Raw genomic sequence first — 21,267 nt, 5'->3', positions numbered from 1 at the left:
GTTTGTTTTTTCAGGTGCTAAAGACCAAAGCCCTGAACATGCTGACCGAGGCTGTGCAAGATGGAGGTCAAGCCATGAGAGATCCTGTGGGAGGTAGTGTTGAATTTCATTTTGTTCCAATCCTGAAGCTCATCAGTACCCTCCTCATCATGGGTGTGTTTGATGATGAAGATGTTACACACATCCTGAAGATGCTTGAGCCCACAGTCTTCAGTGGCAAGAAAGAAGAGGAGCCTGCTGAGGAGAATGCCAATTTGAAAGAAGAGAATGAACAAAAAACACCCCTAAAAGAAGGAGCTGTGAAGGAAGGCCAGCAGGAAGGCATTGGGGAAGAAGAGGAATTTGAGGATGATGGCTTGGGTGAAGAGGATGAGGAAGAAATGGAGGAAGAGGAAGAATTAGAAACAAAATTGATTGTGCCACGTGAAGAAAAAGTGGATGAAACAGAGCAAGTAAATGGTGAGAAAGGAGCAGAGGAAACAGAGAAAGAGATTAAAGAGGAGAATAAAGAAGAACAACTAGAGCAAGGACTCTTCCAGATGAAGCTACCAGAGTCGGTCAAATTGCAGGTATGACTGATCGATTCAGAATATACAAAACAACTCTGCTAGTATAGTATAGTATCAATGATTCACTTTACTTTTGTCTTTTAGATGTGTACTCTACTGCAGTATTTCTGTGACTGTGAGCTACGTCACAGAGTGGAGGGCATCACTGCTTTTTCAGACCAGTTCGTCAGCCAGATACAGTCCAACCAGAGGCAGCGCTACAATGAACTTATGCTAGCCTTTACCATGAGTGCTGCTGAGACTGCCCGCAAGACCCGGGAATTTCGCTCCCCACCACAGGAACAGGTACACCCATGATTGTTTTACCTGGGAAACAGTCATAAAGGAGAAACTTGTCTTCTATATAAGAAACTCATCAAAGAACATATCACTTCCGAAGATTAACAATTTTTTGCAATAGATTTTGACTTGTTCCTTTTTCTTCTGTTGTGTAGGTCAACATGCTCATGAACTTCAAGAACTGTGCTGAGGATGAAGAGTGCCCTGTTCCGGATGAGGTCCGCGAAGCTCTGCTGACTTTTCACAATGCTCTGCTGGCTCACTGTGGTCAGTCTTCATCAACAGTATCAAGTCTACTGACATACGCATTTAAAATGAACACTCCAGTTGGCAGGTTTCAATAGAAATTACAGTATTTAATTTGAAACTCTCTCCAAGGTGTTCATATTGAGGAAGAAGAACAAGAGGAAGAAGTAGATAACTCTCTCCGTGGACGACTGGTTCGTTTGTTGGCAAAGGTGAAAAGAATCCGCGAGAAGAAGGTTGAGGTGGAGCCTGAACCGCAGGAAGATAAAAAGCCAAGTGAGCCTCTGATCTTTTGCATTACATGTACTGCAATATTGTCATTTTTCTTGAGAAAATAGAAATACATTCAGAACATACATAGAGTAGCCAATTGAGTTGTTCTACCCCACAGTACACAGTCTCTAGTAACTTTAATACTGTACATAATATCTTTAGTTTTTTTTCTTAACTCTTTGTACTCTGTTTATCAGGCACATTGCAGGAGCTGATTTCCCATACTATGATCCATTGGGCTCAGGAGTCATTCATCCAGAACCCTGAACTGGTGCGTATGATGTTCAGCCTTCTTCACAGGCAGTACGATGGGCTAGGTGAGCTCATGCGTGCCCTTCCTAAGGCCTACACTATCAACGCAGTGTCAATTCACGACACCATGGACTTGCTGGAGTGCTTGGGCCAGATCCGTTCACTGCTTATTGTCCAGATGGGTCCAGAAGAGGAGAGGCTTATGATTCAAAGCATCGGGTTAATATACAATTTAAATTTATTCTGAATATCTTGCCTTAAAGTCAACTATTTGATAACTGCATGTGAAAGGAACGACACATCAACTTATGTTTTGTCTTTCTTAGGGACATCATGAGTAACAAAGTTTTCTATCAGCACCCCAACTTGATGCGAGCCTTGGGCATGCATGAAACTGTCATGGAGGTCATGGTCAATGTGCTTGGTGGCGGGGACTCAAAGGTATGTTTTTTTTTGTTCCACTCAACTTGATTTGACTTGACTTTATTTATTTGATGTGGACATCACAATGACATTAGAATTTCTAGCACTTATTTATGCACAAAGGAAAGCACTGTGTTGAGTGTATATAGCGAATGCTAATGTCCAACACCTGTCCACAGGAGGCTTTTCTTTTTTTTTGTTCTATAATAAAATGTGATAAAATAGAATAAAAAAGAGAATACACAAAGTAAAAGTATGAGGGTGTTAGATGTGTGAATAATGTTGTTTTTCTCTTAACCATAATTTAAGACCTTTGCAACTGCATTGCAAATATTATCAATATACTCATAAGCCTTGCTTTATATTACCACCAGGCAATATACGGAGGCATATATAATATATAAGACCAGCGTTATGCTTCTTAACTATACATTTGAAACATTTTTTTTTTTCCAACAGGAGATCCGATTCCCTCGAGTGGTGACAAACTGCTGCCGTTTTCTTTGCTATTTCTGTCGCATCAGTCGCCAAAACCAGCGCTCCATGTTTGATCACCTCAGCTACCTTCTTCAAAACAGTGGCATCGGCCTTGGTGATTGTCTATGTTGAGCTCCAGCAGTATTCTTGATGATTCATTCTTGATGTGTGAACTGCAATTAAGGTGGACATTATGTGCTGTTTTTTTAGGAATGCGGGGCTCCACTCCCTTGGACGTGGCTGCAGCCTCTTGTATCGACAACAACGAGCTGGCGTTGGCTCTGCAAGAGCAGGATCTAGAAATGGTAAAATACAATTAATGTGCTATGTACAAAACAAAGCATTATGCAAAATTCTTCATCACTTAAGTACACCGTTATCTTTCCAGGTGGTGAAGTATTTAGCTGGATGTGGACTTCAGAGCTGTCCAATGCTACTGTCTAAAGGCTATCCTGACATTGGCTGGAATCCTTGTGGCGGGGAGAAATACCTTGACTTTCTTCGTTTTGCTGTGTTTGTCAATGGTCAGATTACAATTTTTGCTATACACTGCAATATTAAATTCTAATGCTCATAATGTTTCTGTTTTCTCCCTTATTAACAATAACCTTGTTTGTTTCCCCCTTCCGTAGGAGAGAGCGTAGAAGAGAATGCCAATGTGGTGGTGCGTCTCCTCATTCGCAGGCCTGAGTGCTTTGGTCCAGCCCTGAGAGGAGAGGGTGGTAATGGTCTGTTGGCTGCAATAGAGGAGGCCATCAAAATATCAGAGGACCCTGCAAGGGATGGTCCTAGTGTTAAGAAAGACAGACGATTTCCCATGTAAGAGCTCTTAGCTTTGGTTTGAAGGCCTTCTGATGGTATTTAATGAGAAGCCAACGTGTGCATTATCTCCTCCAGTGTTGCTATAAAAAATATTTAGAGTCACTGTCTTTTTTCTGTTAGGTTTGGAGGAGAGGAGCAGCATGAGGAGAACAGGGTGCACCTGGGAAATGCCATCATGTCCTTCTACTCTGCCCTTATTGACTTGCTGGGACGCTGTGCTCCAGAGATGCACGTAAGATGTTTAGTAGCTACCACACAGGACCTTTCAAATAGGTTGTGAAAGAAATAATGATACAGGAATAGAAAATATAGTCTTTATAGAACAAAAGTTTTGCTTCTACAGTTGATCCAGGCTGGTAAGGGTGAGGCTCTGAGAATCCGAGCCATCCTGAGGTCTCTAGTCCCCATTGAGGATCTTGTGGGAGTCATCAGCCTTTCCGTTCAGATTCCTTCGTTTGGAAAAGGTGAACACTTTGGAAAACATATTGAATTTTTGAAGATAAGTGTCTTTAATCAGTGATGATTGTTGAACGTGTCGTCTGCTATCAAAACACTATTGTTAATGATTTTTCCAAAATGTTTTCTATATGTCATGCTTAGACAACAGCATCGTAGAACCAAAGATGTCAGCTAGTTTTGTGCCAGATCACAAGGCTCCCATGGTTCTGTTCCTGGACAGAGTGTATGGTATTGACAACCAGGATTTCTTGCTCCATGTGCTGGAGGTGGGCTTTCTCCCTGACATGAGGGCTGCTGCCTCTCTAGACACGGTGAGCCTCAAACTGCTTACAAACATACAGTTGTTTATGATCCTTGGGGAGAAGTGCCAAGCAGGATTACAACCATACTGTTGAACTTATTCACTGCCAGAATTTCTGTCCAACAGGTTGCTTTCTGCACTACAGAGATGGCCCTCGCTTTGAACCGCTACCTGTGTTCTGCTGTGCTGCCACTCATCACCAAGTGTGCCCCACTCTTTGCTGGCAGTGACCACCGAGCTATAATGATTGACTCTATGTTGCACACAATCTACCGGCTGTCTCGTGGACGAGCCTTCACAAAGGCCCAAAGAGACATCATTGAAGAGTGCCTCATGGCTTTGTGCAAGTGAGTTTAACCTCATGGCAAACATTTCTTGCAGTTTAATATAGCCAGGTTGATAGTTGAAGTTGTCTTTGTTTTTTCTTTCTTTCAGACATCTACGTCCATCCATGCTTCAGCACCTGCTAAGACGGCTGGTGTTTGATGTGCCCATTCTCAATGAGTACGCCAAAATGCCGCTCAAGGTATGACGATCTTTTTTAAATTATAAAACTTTTAAAAACATGCTGTTTGGCATTAATTAATTTTCTTTACATTTTGCATCCTGCAGCTTTTGACCAATCACTATGAGCGTTGTTGGAAATATTATTGCCTCCCTAATGGTTGGGGCAACTTTGGAGTCTCATCAGAAGAGGAGCTGCATCTGACCCGCAAACTGTTTTGGGGGATCTTTGAATCGCTAGCACACAAGGTGGAGCTCCTGCAGTAAATGTTTTTTTTTCATTTTCAGTATGTTCAATGGTGTATGAGTATATTGTAATATCTTGTTATTGTGTTTCCAGAAATTTGATGCTGAGATTTTCAAAATTTCAATGCCATGCATCTGCGCCATTGCTGGAGCCATTCCTCCCGACTATGTAGATGCTAGCTACTCCTCAAAAACAGAGAAAAAGGCATCAGTAGATGCAGAGGGAAACTTTGATCCTAAACCAGTAGAGACCATAAAGTAAGAGGATTGTTGTCATTACAACTGTTAAGATATAAGGTATCTCTCTGTAAAATAATTGAAGCTAAATGCACTGATTCTTCCTCCAACCATAGCACTATCATCCCAGAGAGACTGGATCCATTTATCAACAAATATGCTGAATACACACATGACAGATGGGCCTTTGAAAAGGTATACTTTTAGTTTTTACTCTCTGTAATCACTCACAATATACAAATAATATTCATCAGCCAATTCAGGATTGGAAGAACATTACATTGTGTGCTTGAATTAAGAAGGAAGCCATGATATTTGTAGGAATAAATGACACCTGTAACATATATTGTTTTTGTATGTATGTTCCAGATCCAGAATAACTGGTCATATGGTGAGGTACTGGATGAAAATGCAAAAACTCATCCTATGCTCAGACCATACAAAACCTTTTCAGAGAAGGTAGGTTCATGGTCACGCTGTGCATTAAATCATCCTGTACTTTTACTTCATCTGTGCCTGCATTTGATCAAATGGACAATTTCCCGACAGGACAAAGAGATCTACCGTTGGCCAATCAAAGAGTCAGTCAAAGCCATGCTTGCATGGGAATGGACCCTCGATAAAGCCAGAGAGGAAGAGGAGTCAGAGAAGAAGAAGGCAGTATCACGAAAAATCTCACAAACTGCACAGGTATAAAGCAGTTGTATGAATGTTCTAATGCTTCATAATGTTTTCACGTAAGTGTTATTTATTGTACGATATATAACAATAACTCGATAACTCTTTCAATTCCAGGCAACCTATGACCCAAGCCATGGCTACAGTCCACAGCCCATTGATATCTCACACATGGCTCTTTCAAGAGACCTGCAGGTAAATGTTTGAACCCTTTGTGCTGTAATTGTAGCATCTAATCAATATTCATAGTTTATATCTGTTCACAGTCTATGGCAGAGCAACTGGCAGAAAATTACCACAACACCTGGGGACGAAAGAAAAAGTTGGAGCTGCAGTCCAAAGGTAAAATATATATTGGTTTGGAGGAGGGAACCTAGACGTTTGGAGAATGAGAGATTTGAATTTTGCCATTTCCAAGAGTTTTGATTATGCTTGTGTTTTTGTAGGAGGTGGAACACATCCTCTGCTGGTGCCCTATGATACTCTGACAGCAAAAGAAAAGGCACGCGATCGAGAGAAGGCTCATGAACTGCTTAAGTTCCTCCAGCTTAATGGTTATGCGGTCACAAGGTAACAATGCAGAAGAGCATTTCCATTTCATCTGCTGTTATAAAATAATAAAACATGTTTTCTGTTTTAAATGTTAATTGTGTGGCCCTAGCAGATAGTATCCTCAGATCTCCTTCCCATTCAAACGACACAAACAGAGATTACAGCGCAAAAGGTTATATCTGTATTGATCAAGTTGAAAGCAATCAAAAGAAAGGGATAAAAGGCATGTAGCTGTGCCATTCTGTAGCAGTTTCAAGTCATACCAGTGTTTGAAAATATTTGTTTTTATTGTTTGTACACTATACTTTTCAAAAATCTTACAGAATAACAAAGGAAAACAGAAACATGGCAAGAAAAGTATTTTTTGTTTTATGTTTCTCTTTATTATCATACATTATTTGACTCAACAGGAACCAGTATTGAACTTGGGGGAAATGTTTTTACTTAATTTAAGTGCAAAGCATTAAGTTCTGTTTCTCTTTAGGGGCCTGAAAGATATGGAGTCTGATATCTCATCCATCGAGAAGAGATTTGCTTATGGTTTCCTGCAGAAGCTGTTGAAATGGATGGAAATTGCCCAGGAGTTCATCGCTCATCTTGGTACTGTCGTGCAGGATCAAGAACATACATATTTTAACATCTGATAGAATTGTATTGGTGTAACTCAACATATATGTGTGTTTCCTGTGGAATTGTAGTAATATCATATTTACAATGTGTTTCACAGAGGCTGTGGTAAGCAGTGGAAGAGTGGAAAAGTCTCCTCATGAGCAGGAAATCAAGTTCTTTGCCAAGGTGAGACTATAGTGTAAAGCTAAAGTGATCACAATTTTAAAAGCTCAATTCGTCCTCATCTCTGTACTGTGTGTCGAATAAGTGTGAAAACTTTCTCTCTTAGATCTTGATGCCTCTAATCAACCAATATTTCAAAAACCACTGCCTCTACTTCTTGTCGACACCAGCAAAAGTTCTGGGTAGTGGTGGTCATTCTTCCAATAAAGAGAAGGAGATGATTGCAAGGTGATCTCTTTTTTATATTAATATATTTTATATAAATATAACCTACATATGTTGTGTATTCTTTTCACATAATACTTCCTTTTTTTATCAATGTCTCCTTTTTCTTGCATTTTCCTTTCCTTCCCTTTCCTTTCCTTCTCGTCATAGTATCTTCTGTAAAATGTCTGCTCTGGTGAGGCACAGAGTTTCTCTCTTTGGTAAGATGTCAGTTTCTCAACATCAATCTTTCTGAATCGTCTTACTCTTTTCTGTTTTTCTCATATGGGGCTGTATTGTATTGGCTGTAATGTATTTTTCTACCACTCAGGTGAGAGTGAGGGCAGTTTTTTTATATGCATTCACAGTATGTAGGGATCTGACTTGTATGAAAGACCTCGTATCAGGACAACTGTATTTGTTTGTGCAGGAACGGATGCTTCAGCAATTGTTAACTGTCTTCACATTCTGGCACGGTCATTGGATGCAAGGTTTGATACTTTTTTTATTTTCTCACAAGACACATTGGCTATAAAGGTGAATGTGTTTCTGTTTTTCATTATAATCTTTCTTATTTGCTTCATTAGGACAGTAATGAAGTCAGGGCCTGAGATTGTGAAAGCAGGGCTAAGGTCGTTCTTTGAGAGTGCTGCTGATGATATAGAGAAGATGGTAGAGAACCTCAAACTGGGCAAAGTATCCAAAGGCAATCAGGTAATAGAAGTACACAATAATTGAAATGGCCGTGCACATATTGCTATCCCTGACTGTTGCAAATGATCTGTTGAACATTGGACCCTAAATATCTTGAGTCGATAATCATATGCTGCTTCTGTCCTTTAAAGCAAGTGAAAGGCGTCTCCCAGAATATCAACTACACAACCATTGCGCTGCTCCCACTGCTTACCTCCCTGTTTGATCATATTGCTCAGCACCAGTTTGGAGATGATGTAATGCGTAAGTGCTTTTACATTAGTACTATTTCTGATTTTACACGGTGTATATTTATTAATGTATCCTGACACCATGCTTGTCTCTCTTGCTTGCACACAGTGGATGATCTACAGATGTCATGCTATCGCATCATGTGTAGCATCTACTCCCTTGGGACTGTCAAGAATCCACATGTTGAGAGGTAACTCCATATCTGCATACATTCAAATGTGTAAACAGGGTTCTTACGGTCATGGAAAACCTGGAAAAGTCATGGAATTTTAAAATGGTTATTTCCAGGCCTGTAAAAGTCCTTGGAAAAAATTAAATCCCAAAGGTTTTGGAAAAGTCATGGACATGTGTTATATTCATATATTCATGACATTCATTTTCGCTGAGTTTGAAATAATTAATATGCTTTTAAAAGCAAGACACTCAAAATATAAGCAGGCATCCATACAGGCATCTATGTAAATGTTTATTCTTTTAATCAAACTATTGTCTCTCATTCATTTGTGTCATTTAAGGTATACAGTATGCTGTGGAACTCTCATTGTTAGTTTAAATACTAAATTTTCTCACTTTTTCATGTATAAAATGTTTGGTCATGGAAATTTTGTTTAAAGTCATGGAAAAGTCATGGAAATCCATTGGTCAAAATGTGTATGAACCCTGTGTGAAGTTAATCAGAAGTTATACTTGGGAGCAACTTTTTATGTGTCCATTTACAGGCAGAGACCAGCTCTCGGAGAATGTTTGGCTCACCTTGCAGCAGCTATGCCAGTGGCCTACTTAGAGCCCCATCAAAATGAATTCAATGCTTTCTCTGTCTACACCACAAAGACACCCAGAGAAAGAGCCAGTGAGTGCTTTTCCTCAGATGTGTTTTCTGTCTGAAAAAGTCTTGTTTCTGAATAAAATGTCTTTAACTCCCTCTCTTGTGAAAGTCTTGGGCCTTCCCAATGAGGTCCAGGAATTATGTCCAGACATTCCGGAGTTGGATGCTCTGCTAAAGGAGATTGGGGACTTGGCAGAGTCAGGGGCTCGTTACACTGAGATGCCGCATGTGATTGAAATCACCCTGCCCATGCTGTGCAACTACCTGCCTCGCTGGTGGGAGAGAGGACTTGAGAACTTCCCTGAGATGGAGGGCCAGATCTGCACTGATGTCACATCCGAACACCTTAATCAGCTGCTGGGCAGCATCATGAAAATTGTTGTCAACAACTTGGGTATCGATGAAGCCTCTTGGATGAAGAGGTTGGCTGGTGAGCATCATTTTTAATTATATTAATGTGTCACATTGTACACCTGAATAAGTTTTTGGACAAATATGGCAACACCGTTTGTTTTCTCTCATAGTGTTTTCACAGCCTATTGTCAGCAGAGCAAAGCCAGAAATGCTCAAGTCCCACTTTATCCCTACAATGGAGAAGCTGAAGAAACGCACTTCGAAGGTGGTGGCTGAAGAGGACCATTTGCGGATGGAGGGGAAATCAGAGGGGGATGAGGAAGACGGCACGATACGTGATGAGTTCGCTGTCCTCTGCAGAGACTTGTATGCCCTCTACCCTCTACTTATTCGCTACGTGGACAACAACAGGTACAATAAAATTACAAACACCAACATGTTATACATTTCCAACTGTGAGTCTTGCCTAGTACCAACATAATTTAAACATATTGCATTTTTCATTTTCATATATTGCTCATGAGCCAAGCTTTGGGGATCCTCAAAGTCATTTGTTCTGCTACAGGGCAAGGTGGCTGACATGCCCAGACCCAGATGCAGAAGAGCTCTTCCGAATGGTTGGAGAGGTCTTCATTTTCTGGTCCAAATCTCATGTGAGTATTTTCATTTGACCGTTGAATGTCACCATTTGTTGCAGTTCACATCCTGTACTGTACTGTATGTTTCCAATTTCTCTCTCTGTTGTAGAACTTCAAACGAGAGGAACAGAACTTTGTTGTGATGAATGAGATCAATAACATGTCATTCCTCACCGCGGACAGCAAAAGCAAAATGAGCAAGGTGAGTTAATTAAAGGCAGAACCAGTGATGCAGTGAGGCTGATATAGTGTCAGATCTCAAATCAGGCATATTGTGTAACAACTGTATGTGTTTCTTTCTTTGTGCCCTCGTTTTCTCAAGATTTTGTTACTTAACCAACTATTTTCAGCCAGGTATAAATCGTCATTTATTAAACTATTACTACCCTAAGTTTGGCTATAGGAAACTCAAACCATTGTATCACAGACTTAAATCCAATAAATCTAAAACAGAAAGGCACTTGTGCACCATCTTTACCAGGACCAGGATTTCAGTGCCTAGGTTTCCGGTATATTCTGATTCTGTATATGTTCTATTTTTAATCTCCTTGTTTATTGGACTATGTTAAATATAGTAAACATAGTAAAGCCTTCTGTAACTTCTGGAGGTTTGATATTAATTCCTCATTTTTTTTTTTAACGATAGCAGTTGTGTTAACAATATTCTCTCTTTGGCTGTCCCTTGTCCTCTTCTTTTGGGTTGCGGCTGGGTTTCCAGGGCGGGGACTCAGAGGTTAGACTTTGTTCCTGCACGACCGCTGTGCTGACCGCATGGCACCTCACTTTGGGGGAGCTTTTCATCAACCTCTCCTGCACACTGGCACATCTGATCCACACACACTCTAACTCATCCACAAACACACAAGTACACTCACTTACTCGTGCTCACACACTTGCACATTCCATTCAGAGAGACATGTCACCGAGACAACTAATTCAGTGTCAGGGCCAAATGCTTTTCTCTGTACATGCAGCTGCAGCTGCTTAGTCATGAATACTTTGCAGTCTATTACAAGTGAAACACAACTCAGTTGAGAATCTGTCTTTGCTATAAATATATATATATGTTTATATATATTTATAGGATATGACAATCCTAGCCAGAAGTCTCTTCAAAGGAGCAACAGATGGAGTGTGGATCCACTTACACTGTCAATAGTATTGCTATGCCCCAGTGTACGAGCCTCTGCTCTTGTGTATCGACACTCCATATCTTACCCAAAACTACTAATGTATGTCTACAAAGGCTTTACTAGTGCAACATTAAATATTAGGATACACTGTAATAAATATGCACTCGGAAGAAACATACATTATTCTCATAAAGGATCACTGGACAAAAGGGCAGACCCCATCTGCGGGCCATCCCCAGTCCTGCCAGTGTGTAAGGGGGGAGTCTGGAGGCGCTTGATGAAAGTACTCAGCTGTAGAGTTGGGCTCATGGCACTGGGCTTTACACCAAGCCCAAGGAGGCAGTGAGAGCGCAGTGCCATCATCCTGTCACTGAGTTTGCTCTTTTTTGATCATAGTTGAGGTGGTCTTCTAGTATGTCTTTTGTTTCTTTTTATTGAAGGATGGTTGACCTGTAGCTTCTGTAATGCAGCTTTTTGCCACTAGGGGATGATGTTAGTCTTCTCTGTGCTCTTTCTTCTCTCCTCCCTGGAAATGCCATGGCACATCATGGTTTACTTTCCTTTACACTCCCTAGTATCCACACTAACACATGCCTTGATGCTTAACGTCACTGAAGCAGATTTCTTGAAACATTTGTTGGGTTCCCTCTTTAGAATGTGCTCAAAATTACCATGGACCTAACCATACATTAATTCACACTTATTATCTATATTATTCCCCAAAAGGCTTTGCACCCTGTTCCCTCTAAACTAGTCTTCCATAACACACTGGCTGATGAACTGAGTTAGTACAACTCTGGAACTGATATTTAACTTTGATATGGTGGCGTACAGCCTCTTGGATTGACATCATTATATATGTCTGGCAATGACATCCCAACAAACACCTATAATAAAAAAGCTGCTGATAGGAAGCCTGTACCCGGCCTGTTCTGTTCGCTTGTCATTTCAGACTTATTGTATGTTTGAATTTTAATTTTAATTAATGAACAGACCTACCTGTTCTATCTAGTCATTATTTTCAAAATGCAAGCTCAGGATTTACACACTTAAGCCATTGTAAACAACACATTAAGGACTGACTTGAGATCCAGTCAACCATATTAGGTACTTCTAGTACTTTCTAGCAGCACTATGTGTAATATCTGAGTGGTAATGAGTAATATCAATATCATTCATCGATACAGTCGCCATTCCCTAAGTTAGATTTACTCATTGGACCCCTTTCAATCTTTCCAGTAACATAGCTCTCTACACTATTCTGTTTGGTGGCTGTTACTGTGTGGTCCTGTGGCCCAAACATCTATGGCTCAAATAGAAATACCCTGGGACCTATTCATAGAGCATGCATTTACTGGACTAAACGTTCATATTACATAATGCATTTATATATTGTATGCTCTCACATACACTTGCACATTTCGGAGGACTGGAGGACCAGAAAGAGCAGATAACAGAAGGACTGAACTCTCACAGAAACAGAACAGCAGTTCAGGAGACAAGCACAGATGCATGTCCCCTAGACATTTTTTTTTTTACAGTAGGTGTGTGATTTTAACATCCTGCTACTAATAAGTCTAACTCTAACTTCAAGAGTTTTATTCTGTAACTTCATCTAATATTTTGATATTTCACCAAGGGCTGCTGTTGTTCCAAAATGTAATTCACAATTAGAGAAAACCCCTATGTGCTTGTTTAGCTACTCATCCTGTTCATGGAATGCTGAATGGGTTGTCACTCGGATGAAGTCTGTTTTCTGTTGCATGTTTTGTAAATGCAATTTCACTGATTTAATTCCTTTCAGCTTCCCACTCCCAAGCCAGCTATATTACCACTTTGCCCACACATTTTCACTATACCCTCTACTTACCAGTCTGAGCTCAGAGAAACAAGGATTTTTATATTTGGGGAATAACAGAAAATAGACATTGAAATGTAGTCCCTTACTTTTTCTTGAGACATTGTTGACAGTACCATGTTTAATAGGAATCCCCAGTGAATATAGCTGGGTATTTTCACATGGAGAGATCTATCGTTTGCATAATTGCATATTGAACAGCTTGCAGTATGTATAGTGCTCAATCATTACTGAAAGGTAGAATGATTTTCAATGTTTTGTATCAAAATGATCACCAAGGTTTGTCATGAATCTTTATTAATTGTATGTTTACTTTGTGTGATGTACAGTCGCAAATACATAGAATCAATTGCATTTTTGCTCTTGTCGTGTTGCAGTCGTTCCTAGAATTATAGGAAAACAATAGTTAACCACTAATGAGGGCTTATATCTATTAAAGCGACTGCTAGACATTGAATCAAGGCTGTAATGTGTTCGATACAGAGCAGTGGTTACTGTTGTGTCATACCTCTGGCATTTTATGAGATGCTGTGAATGCTTTCTGGTTATTGTCCCTTTTTTCAGGCTGGAGGCTCAGATACTGAACGTACCAAGAAGAAAAGACGTGGAGATCGTTACTCTGTGCAGACTTCACTTATTGTGGCTGCCTTGAAAAAGATGCTCCCCATAGGCCTCAACATGTGCTCTCCCGCCGATCAGGAGCTTATCAACTTGGCCAAGATCAGATACTCTTTGGTAGTTTTTCGTCTGACTTTGGATGAATTAGAGACAATTTCTATGACGCCCATGTCTATAATGCATTATATACTCATAATACCTTAAAATCTTCTTATACCACTGTAATTAGAATTATAAACACTAAAAGATATTAAAAATTCTTTAGAACTATAATCTTAACATGTTCTAAAGCATTTTATAATGATTTATAAAGTCAAGTATCATATCACTGATATATTTTTTTCAAAGGTTCATTGTCGAATTTTATAATGTTTGCTTCAAGTAAAAATTAAAAAAATCACGATGCAACAACATACAATTTTTTTTCAAATACATATACTTTAATTAAAGAAATGACAATTTAGAGTAATTTATAATACATTATACTAGTGATTCAAATGCATTATAAAAATATATCAATGGATTACAACAATGGGACTTATAATATACTACGATTCTTGCAAAAACATGTTAGTAACTGACCAGTAATTATAAAGTATTATGATACTTGACCTTATCAGTCATTTTTAAATGCATTATAATGTGTCATGATTAGTTTTATAAACCATTTAATTATTTAGGAGTGCTTATAACTGATTTTTCAGTGCTACAAGCATATTATAGCGCATTTAAATTAAGAATGTTTATAATGCATTATAGACATGAGCGCTATAGAAAGTGTTACCTAGCTTGATTCTCCTAAACATCTGTTGTCTGATTTGTATCACGTTAATTACTTTAGTAAAAATAACCATTTCATAATAGTTTTACCTCCCAAACCATTTTAGGGGCCAACGGTTGATCAAACCTTTTACTTTACAGAGAGACACTGATGAAGAAGTAAGAGAGTTCCTGCAGAACAACCTTCATCTTCAGGGCAAGGTATAAATTCCTGGACTGTTTGTCCAATAAATAGGGATGTATGTACTTCCCAGGAATCGGATTTGTGATAATAATCAGTCACAATGCATATCAGAAAGCTCTGTATCCCTGTGTTGTGGGAAGGTGGACAACCCATCCATGCGCTGGCAGATGGCCCTGTATAAGGAGATGGCAGGGAAAGCCGAAGATGCTGATGCTCCAATGAAAGTTGTCAAGAGAGTGCAGGAGGTTTCTGCTGTCCTCTACCACCTTGAAGTTGTGAGTTGCCAAACGTATCTGTACTAACTGTAGTAGACGCTTACTGTCTCTCCAGTACTTATGAGTATGAGAATGATTTGACTAGTTGTGCATGTTTTATTTTAATTAAATGTGAACATTCTACTATTGTGTGAATGTGAGAAATGATCAACAATTTGCTCAATATTGGTAGAAGCACAATGTATCAGAGATGTTAAAGAAAAACTAAATGATGCTGCTTTACAAGCACAGTAACAATACTGCAATACGTACTTACAAATTTTCTTGAAAACCTCAATAATTATTACAATATTTATCAATCCACTTTTTCAAAAAAGACAGCAAATAAATACAAAGAATAAGAGGATAATCATCACCAAAGCTTAACTTTAAGGTTTACTGTTGATAGCGTTGTACTCTTGTGCTCAGAATATGCATTCTTAGGGGATTTGACAACTACAGTCTGAGGCTTTTCCTGTTGTACATGAACAGTTACCATAGAAATGAATTAATGTAATTTGTTAATGTTACCTTCTCTTGTACAGACGGAGCACCCGTTTAAATCCAAGAAGATGGTGTGGCACAAACTGTTGTCCAAGCAGAGACGCAGGGCTGTGGTCGCTTGCTTTAGGATGACACCACTCTACAACATTCCAAGGTGAGGAAGGGACATCGAGGTCAGAACTGACATGTACAGTACCAGGTGTTAAGATAAATATTCCAGGTGTATTCAAGTGCAAGTACAAGTCTGTTTGTTTTTTTATGTTGTTTTTTTTGCATTGTAGGCATAGAGCTTCAAACATGTTCCTTGAGGGATACAAACGCAATTGGCTTCACTCTGAGGGTTACTCGTTTGAAGACAGGATGATAGATGATTTATCTGTGAGTGTCAGTTCACATCTGTTTCATCTTGAATATTTTTTTTTCCTACCATTACTCACTTTCCTCTCCTTGTACACCACAGAAAGCAATGGAGCAAGAGGAAGGAGATGAAGAAGAGGAAAGAGAAACAAAGCCAGATCCCCTCCACCAGCTTATTCTGCATTTCAGTCGTACTGCTCTAACAGAAAAGAGGTTAGATAGGCCCCCGCTGCTGTAATTATGTGTGGCATGTTATTTCTTGTTTACCAATGGCCTTCTCCTGTGTCAATTTCAGTAAACTTGATACAGATCATCTTTATATGGCATATGCAGAAATTATGGCAAAGGTGAGTCATCACAAGGGGTTTTGACCGAACCTAGTTTGTGCATAATGTACTTTGAAACTCATATTTTTTCTTTTGTACTTTTCCTGTATTTAGAGTTGCCATATTGGTGAGGAAGAAGAAGGGGGAGAGGAAATGGTGGAAAATGCTGAGGATGAGATGTCCTTTGAGGTGCGACAGTCAGAACTGGTAATGGGCGGCCAGGGGCTAGGGACCAGGAACACAGTGGAGCGGTAGCTCTCGACGCACTGAGTGACCTCATTATCAGAACATCACTTCACAAGCACATCTCTCTCTCTCTCTCTCTCTCTCTCTCTCTCTCTCTCTCTCTCTCTCTCTCTCTCTTTCTCTCTCTCTCTCTCTCTTTCTTGTTTTTTGTCTCATTCCCTCTGTCTGCTCTGTCTGTGCTCTGTCTCTTCTGTTGGTATGTTGCTTCGTTCATTGTGAGTTGCTTGATTTAGAAACTCCTAGCTCCAATCCAGATGCTTTTTTTTTTAGCTATATGTGCCCTAATCTTTTCAAATCCTGCTACAATTTGGGACAGAATATCATTGTCCTCTAATTTCAATTATTTTAATGCAACATTTACTGTTTCAGAAGGACTATTAGTCCTGTTTGTGTGCCTCACATCTGGATTGGGTCTCATTAGATTAAATGAATGTAACTTAACATCAACAATATTAATAAAGATAATCAAAATAATAATCATCAGACTAATTAAAATTCACTTCAAAAATTTGAACTCAGCTTTATAGACAATATAAACCACTTGTGATAAAGTTATGAAAATCAAACAACGTGTAAGAATAATGTTGCTCAAAGATTTTCCTATCACACCATAACTGCCCATTCATCTATTTTCACACACAGCTCACAGAATTGGAGTGAACAGTCACGGCTTGTACTTCATGGTTTACTTTGAAAGGAAAGACCAGCTGCCACGGCCTTTACTAAATTACTTGTGACAAGTTTAGGAGTCTCAGGCACTGTACTCATCCATTGACACATCCATTGCTGCCTTCACTGTTAAAAGCAACTGGAGCTCAAACAACTGATTTTTGTTTGCCTGACCATAAACAATTTGTGCTTTTTCAACACTTATTGTGGCTTTAAACTAAACAAATATTTATTAATGCAAAAAAAAAGCTCTCAAAATGTTTGAGGGCCTTGTTCAAACTGAGGAGTTAGACATGCTAAAATAAAGGCTGGAGATGATACTACATGTGTTATTAGAGGCCATTCAAATTAAAATGATTGTGAATGTGATTTAACACAAACTCATTGACTAGTAATGTCATTCCTCCCAGTTTATATAGCTGTCCCATTTTTCTTTCTCTCTGTCTCTTTCCCCATCGCTCCATGTAATCCCTCTTACCTTCATAACAGCAATCTTCATTAACTGAATGTGACTGATCAATGTTCCCTTCCCCCACTCACATAGCATACTGACAGACTACAGTGAAAGCCAGTGTAGAACATGCAACATTAAAAGCTATATTTTCATATGCATACTCATAGTTTTAAAAGTCACATATATCATAAAGTGCATAGTTCATAATAAGGTTCAATTTGAGAGTCAGGGACTGCCGTTCGAGATTCAACTGCACGACACATAGTGGGTAGAACATGAACAGGCATACGTGGGTGGGTGGGAGGGGGGTTGGAAGTGGGAAGGGATGGGCGGGGGGGAGGGTGGGCTTAGGATCAGAATGTGGGATGTTAGACGTTGATTTGTGATGTGGCTGAACAGAGGAATGTCAATTTGTACTCTGAATTCAGAGATATTTATTTGATTACCATTCTTTCTAAAATGGCATTTCATTCCCAATTGGCATCAATCTATAAATAAGGAATTGTGCATTAGCACAAATAGAGATTAAAGGCCATTTAGAGCCAGAATAATGTTTTTTTATCATTATTATTTGTACATTCATTTTTCAAACCATTTTCTTAACGCTGCAATGAAATGCCAAAGAAATATCTCCGATACAGAAGGATTACAGCTCTTTTAATGTAATGAGTGTCTAGTTTGCAGGGCTGCTGTAATAAAGACACTTTGGTAAACTATACGGCTAAAATGCTAAGCTGATGGGGCTGTTTCCTGTAGTCTATCGCTTGCGCCAGCCAGCAAGCGTGAACAAGTAGTAGAGTAACAACTCCATGACTAATAAAGTTTGGTGTAAGAATGTGTGCAAGAGTCAGTCAGGTACTTTCAATGTACAGTAACAACCCGTAATGCAAATGATTGTGAAAAGAAAATATTACTATACATAGAAGAGAAAAGAAAATGAACCGTAAGTGATATAACAAAAGGAAAGAGCATGACACCGATTTTGTTAATCACAAACCTTACCTATTGATCTTTAAAGATCATTTTAAGTATCGATGCATAATGCTACAGATATGGACCACTTGAGGTAAGTTGATTGGACTGTAATTTATTGTGTATATAAAAGTTAGGGACGTGAGTGAAAGGAGAGCAAATGTGTATTGAAATTAAGAATATGAATAGATAGAATGGACAACTTTCTACATTTTAATGCCGGAAGCCGGTTGCAACAGTGAGTTCAAACATATCATAACTCTTACATAAATGTTTAGAAAGAAAGAAAGAAATTATCCTTTATTAATCAACTTGGGGAAATTCTTCTCTGTATTTGACCCATCCTTGGTTAAGGAGCAGTGGGCTGCCCTGAGAGGCGCCCGGGGAGCAGCTAGGGGTTAAGTGTCTTGCTCAGGGACACTTCGACATGTGAATATGGGAGTAACATAACTTCTTTCTGAAAAAGGAACAAAACAACTCTAGTTTCAGTGCTTTTCCTACCAATTGTACGCTGGACCTACATAGATTAGATTCACAACAAAGGATGTATCGAATAAGTTGAAATGTTGCTGGGTTCAATACATTAGATTGGACGCCATTAGATACTGCTCTCCATGGACACCTCTAATCGGAAGTGCTACCATTAGGAAGTCAGTGTGAGGACCGGCGGCTTTACTCACACAAATTAAGGTTCTTGTGTCAGTATTTATTGTTTGAAAATATTTACAGTCTAAATTATTGCCAGTAACTGCCGGATGTAAAAAGCTAACTGAACCAACTGACAAAACAAACGTTATATTTCTCATAAATGATGCTAGCTGGTGATTCTACACTGACTTCCTGTTTACATAGTTCATTGCACTTGATTGAACAGCGCTTTAGATTTTTTCTAGCAAATGATTTACACATTACTTCAGTCTTTATTAGCTAAGACATTTACTAAGTTGTAATTGTGCAACCCAATTTAGTAAATCCCTAGTTTACTAGCGGTTACTAAGAATGTAGGAAAGACTTCACAATTAAAGTTAGTAAAGGATTTATGAATAGCTGCTGCAACCCAATCCTGCTGTATTTAAGATTGCCGCTGAATATTGCATTAAATATCTGACTTGAAAGAGTCCACTCTATCCATTTAAATTCTCTGATTCTCTGACAGCACCAAATGCTCATAATGTTCGTGTCACCCACAGGAAAAAGAAACAGAGAAACAAAGGCTCTTGTACCAGCAGTCCAGACTTCATAATCGTGGTGCTGCAGAGATGGTCCTGCAAATGATCAGTGCCTGCAAAGGTAGCCTTGCTCCCCGTCTTCGGTCCACACGTTTTGCCCGCACAGTGATTCAGTTTGCTCGTGCCAAGCTTATAAATTTGTCTTTTTTAATGTAGGTGAGACTGGACCGATGGTGACCACAACCCTCAAGCTGGGTATCTCTATCCTTAACGGTGGAAACACTGAGGTTCAACGGGTATGTGTTCTGAAAACATTTTTGTCATGTTAAATTTGAAGTTACCTTTAAAAAAGAGCTTATAAGGATAACCCCGTCTTTTTTTTGTCAGAAAATGCTGGAGTACTTGAGAGATAAGAAGGATGTCGGCTTCTTTTTGAGTGTCCAGGCACTGATGCAGACATGCAGGTCAGTTTTCAATTGATTAACACAATTCTCCACTTTGTATTTATTTTAACATCAACATTATTTTAATTTGAAGTTCATTAATTTGATGAGGGGCAGTGTCTAATAATGTGTTTATGATCTCTACAGTGTCCTGGATCTAAATGCCTTTGAGAGGCAGAACAAGGCAGAGGGGCTGGGCATGGTTTCAGAGGAAGGCTCGAGTAAGTCTCCATACTCTTCTACATCACTTTTTCCACACCTGAGATGCAGCATACAACATATCACACCACTGCATGTGTTTAATATCACCATTTATAGACTACCTGCATCATTTTAAGGCACAGATTACATTAAGTACAATTACTTTACGCATCTCATTAAAGTACACAATCCTGATGGTGTGATGGGACACAAGTGAAGATGGCACGCATTTTGTCTGAGTAAAGTCAAATTTATATACTGTTGACCACAACACCAAATAAACAAACTTGATCTGAAACGTCTAGAGAAATGATTTGCAGAGACAATTTGACAACTCAAACCAAAATGATACCAGTATTCATTGTACCACAACTTTCAAGCCAGCAGCACAAGAAATGACAGCTGCTGTGAACAATAGCTGCTAAGCCTACTTAGACTACATTTAGCATCATAGTACAACCCTTTATCATCTCTACAGATGACCTAACAACAATTTCCACAGATTATTGTATGATCTGTTATCAATTTGTAGCACATTTAGGTGATGTGAGATTGGTAACAGTCCACACCAAGTATGTCAAAATAATAAAAATCAAAATCATGCTTATGGTTGAAAAACGGGTTCTACGTGTGCAAGAGGTCTGGGTGGCTTCACTTGATTTGAGTACTGTTTATGTAAAAAAATCCCAAATAGGTGCATTTTGTGCATTGTGTGTGAAATGCATGCCAAAAACCAAGAGGATTTTTTTTTTTTTTTTTTAGCAACATCATATACATTCTGGAGGGATAATTATCCAGCAGACAACTCAGTATCAGATTTTACATTAAAGTCAAAATGAAAAAGCCTAAAGTTATGTTTTTGAAAGTTACTGTCAATAAGGTATTTTCCTCCTCATCATTAACATAGAAAATAAATGAACCAATCCAGATACATTATGAATTAATAAATAAACAGTTTGGGCATTTATTGATTAATCTTCCTGAAAATATCAGTGATGTGATAAGTTTCCAAACATTAAATA

General features: G+C 39.0%; 1 protein-coding gene across 1 annotated transcript in view; it reads left to right on the top strand.

Annotated features, from left to right (window-relative positions):
* Positions 1–21,267, top strand: part of LOC306753388 (ryanodine receptor 1-like) — a gene marked incomplete at its 5' end in the record, with an annotated part of 49,153 nt that overhangs the window by 14,883 nt on the left and 13,003 nt on the right. Inside the window, 49 exons of the mRNA XM_079237257.1 lie at positions 15–569; positions 654–854; positions 1,004–1,115; positions 1,227–1,370; positions 1,565–1,838; positions 1,946–2,060; positions 2,502–2,634; positions 2,730–2,824; positions 2,908–3,043; positions 3,152–3,338; positions 3,462–3,573; positions 3,685–3,805; positions 3,942–4,111; positions 4,228–4,448; positions 4,537–4,627; positions 4,714–4,854; positions 4,946–5,109; positions 5,205–5,283; positions 5,458–5,547; positions 5,638–5,778; positions 5,884–5,961; positions 6,033–6,108; positions 6,213–6,336; positions 6,803–6,918; positions 7,046–7,113; positions 7,217–7,338; positions 7,486–7,535; positions 7,745–7,805; positions 7,902–8,028; positions 8,160–8,271; positions 8,368–8,449; positions 8,979–9,109; positions 9,195–9,515; positions 9,610–9,850; positions 10,005–10,092; positions 10,187–10,279; positions 10,796–10,810; positions 13,633–13,803; positions 14,608–14,667; positions 14,791–14,925; positions 15,450–15,562; positions 15,690–15,786; positions 15,869–15,978; positions 16,061–16,112; positions 16,206–16,298; positions 19,623–19,722; positions 19,818–19,897; positions 19,989–20,065; positions 20,192–20,265. Coding sequence (XP_079093383.1) covers positions 15–569; positions 654–854; positions 1,004–1,115; positions 1,227–1,370; positions 1,565–1,838; positions 1,946–2,060; positions 2,502–2,634; positions 2,730–2,824; positions 2,908–3,043; positions 3,152–3,338; positions 3,462–3,573; positions 3,685–3,805; positions 3,942–4,111; positions 4,228–4,448; positions 4,537–4,627; positions 4,714–4,854; positions 4,946–5,109; positions 5,205–5,283; positions 5,458–5,547; positions 5,638–5,778; positions 5,884–5,961; positions 6,033–6,108; positions 6,213–6,336; positions 6,803–6,918; positions 7,046–7,113; positions 7,217–7,338; positions 7,486–7,535; positions 7,745–7,805; positions 7,902–8,028; positions 8,160–8,271; positions 8,368–8,449; positions 8,979–9,109; positions 9,195–9,515; positions 9,610–9,850; positions 10,005–10,092; positions 10,187–10,279; positions 10,796–10,810; positions 13,633–13,803; positions 14,608–14,667; positions 14,791–14,925; positions 15,450–15,562; positions 15,690–15,786; positions 15,869–15,978; positions 16,061–16,112; positions 16,206–16,298; positions 19,623–19,722; positions 19,818–19,897; positions 19,989–20,065; positions 20,192–20,265 — 6,349 coding nt within the window. The remainder of the gene's footprint in view (positions 1–14; positions 570–653; positions 855–1,003; positions 1,116–1,226; positions 1,371–1,564; positions 1,839–1,945; positions 2,061–2,501; positions 2,635–2,729; positions 2,825–2,907; positions 3,044–3,151; positions 3,339–3,461; positions 3,574–3,684; positions 3,806–3,941; positions 4,112–4,227; positions 4,449–4,536; positions 4,628–4,713; positions 4,855–4,945; positions 5,110–5,204; positions 5,284–5,457; positions 5,548–5,637; positions 5,779–5,883; positions 5,962–6,032; positions 6,109–6,212; positions 6,337–6,802; positions 6,919–7,045; positions 7,114–7,216; positions 7,339–7,485; positions 7,536–7,744; positions 7,806–7,901; positions 8,029–8,159; positions 8,272–8,367; positions 8,450–8,978; positions 9,110–9,194; positions 9,516–9,609; positions 9,851–10,004; positions 10,093–10,186; positions 10,280–10,795; positions 10,811–13,632; positions 13,804–14,607; positions 14,668–14,790; positions 14,926–15,449; positions 15,563–15,689; positions 15,787–15,868; positions 15,979–16,060; positions 16,113–16,205; positions 16,299–19,622; positions 19,723–19,817; positions 19,898–19,988; positions 20,066–20,191; positions 20,266–21,267) is intronic.

This window comes from Taurulus bubalis, assembly GCF_910589615.1.
Source record: "Taurulus bubalis genome assembly, chromosome: 2".
NCBI lineage: Eukaryota > Metazoa > Chordata > Actinopteri > Perciformes > Cottidae > Taurulus > Taurulus bubalis.
This window is presented reverse-complemented; position numbering and strand designations above follow the sequence as displayed.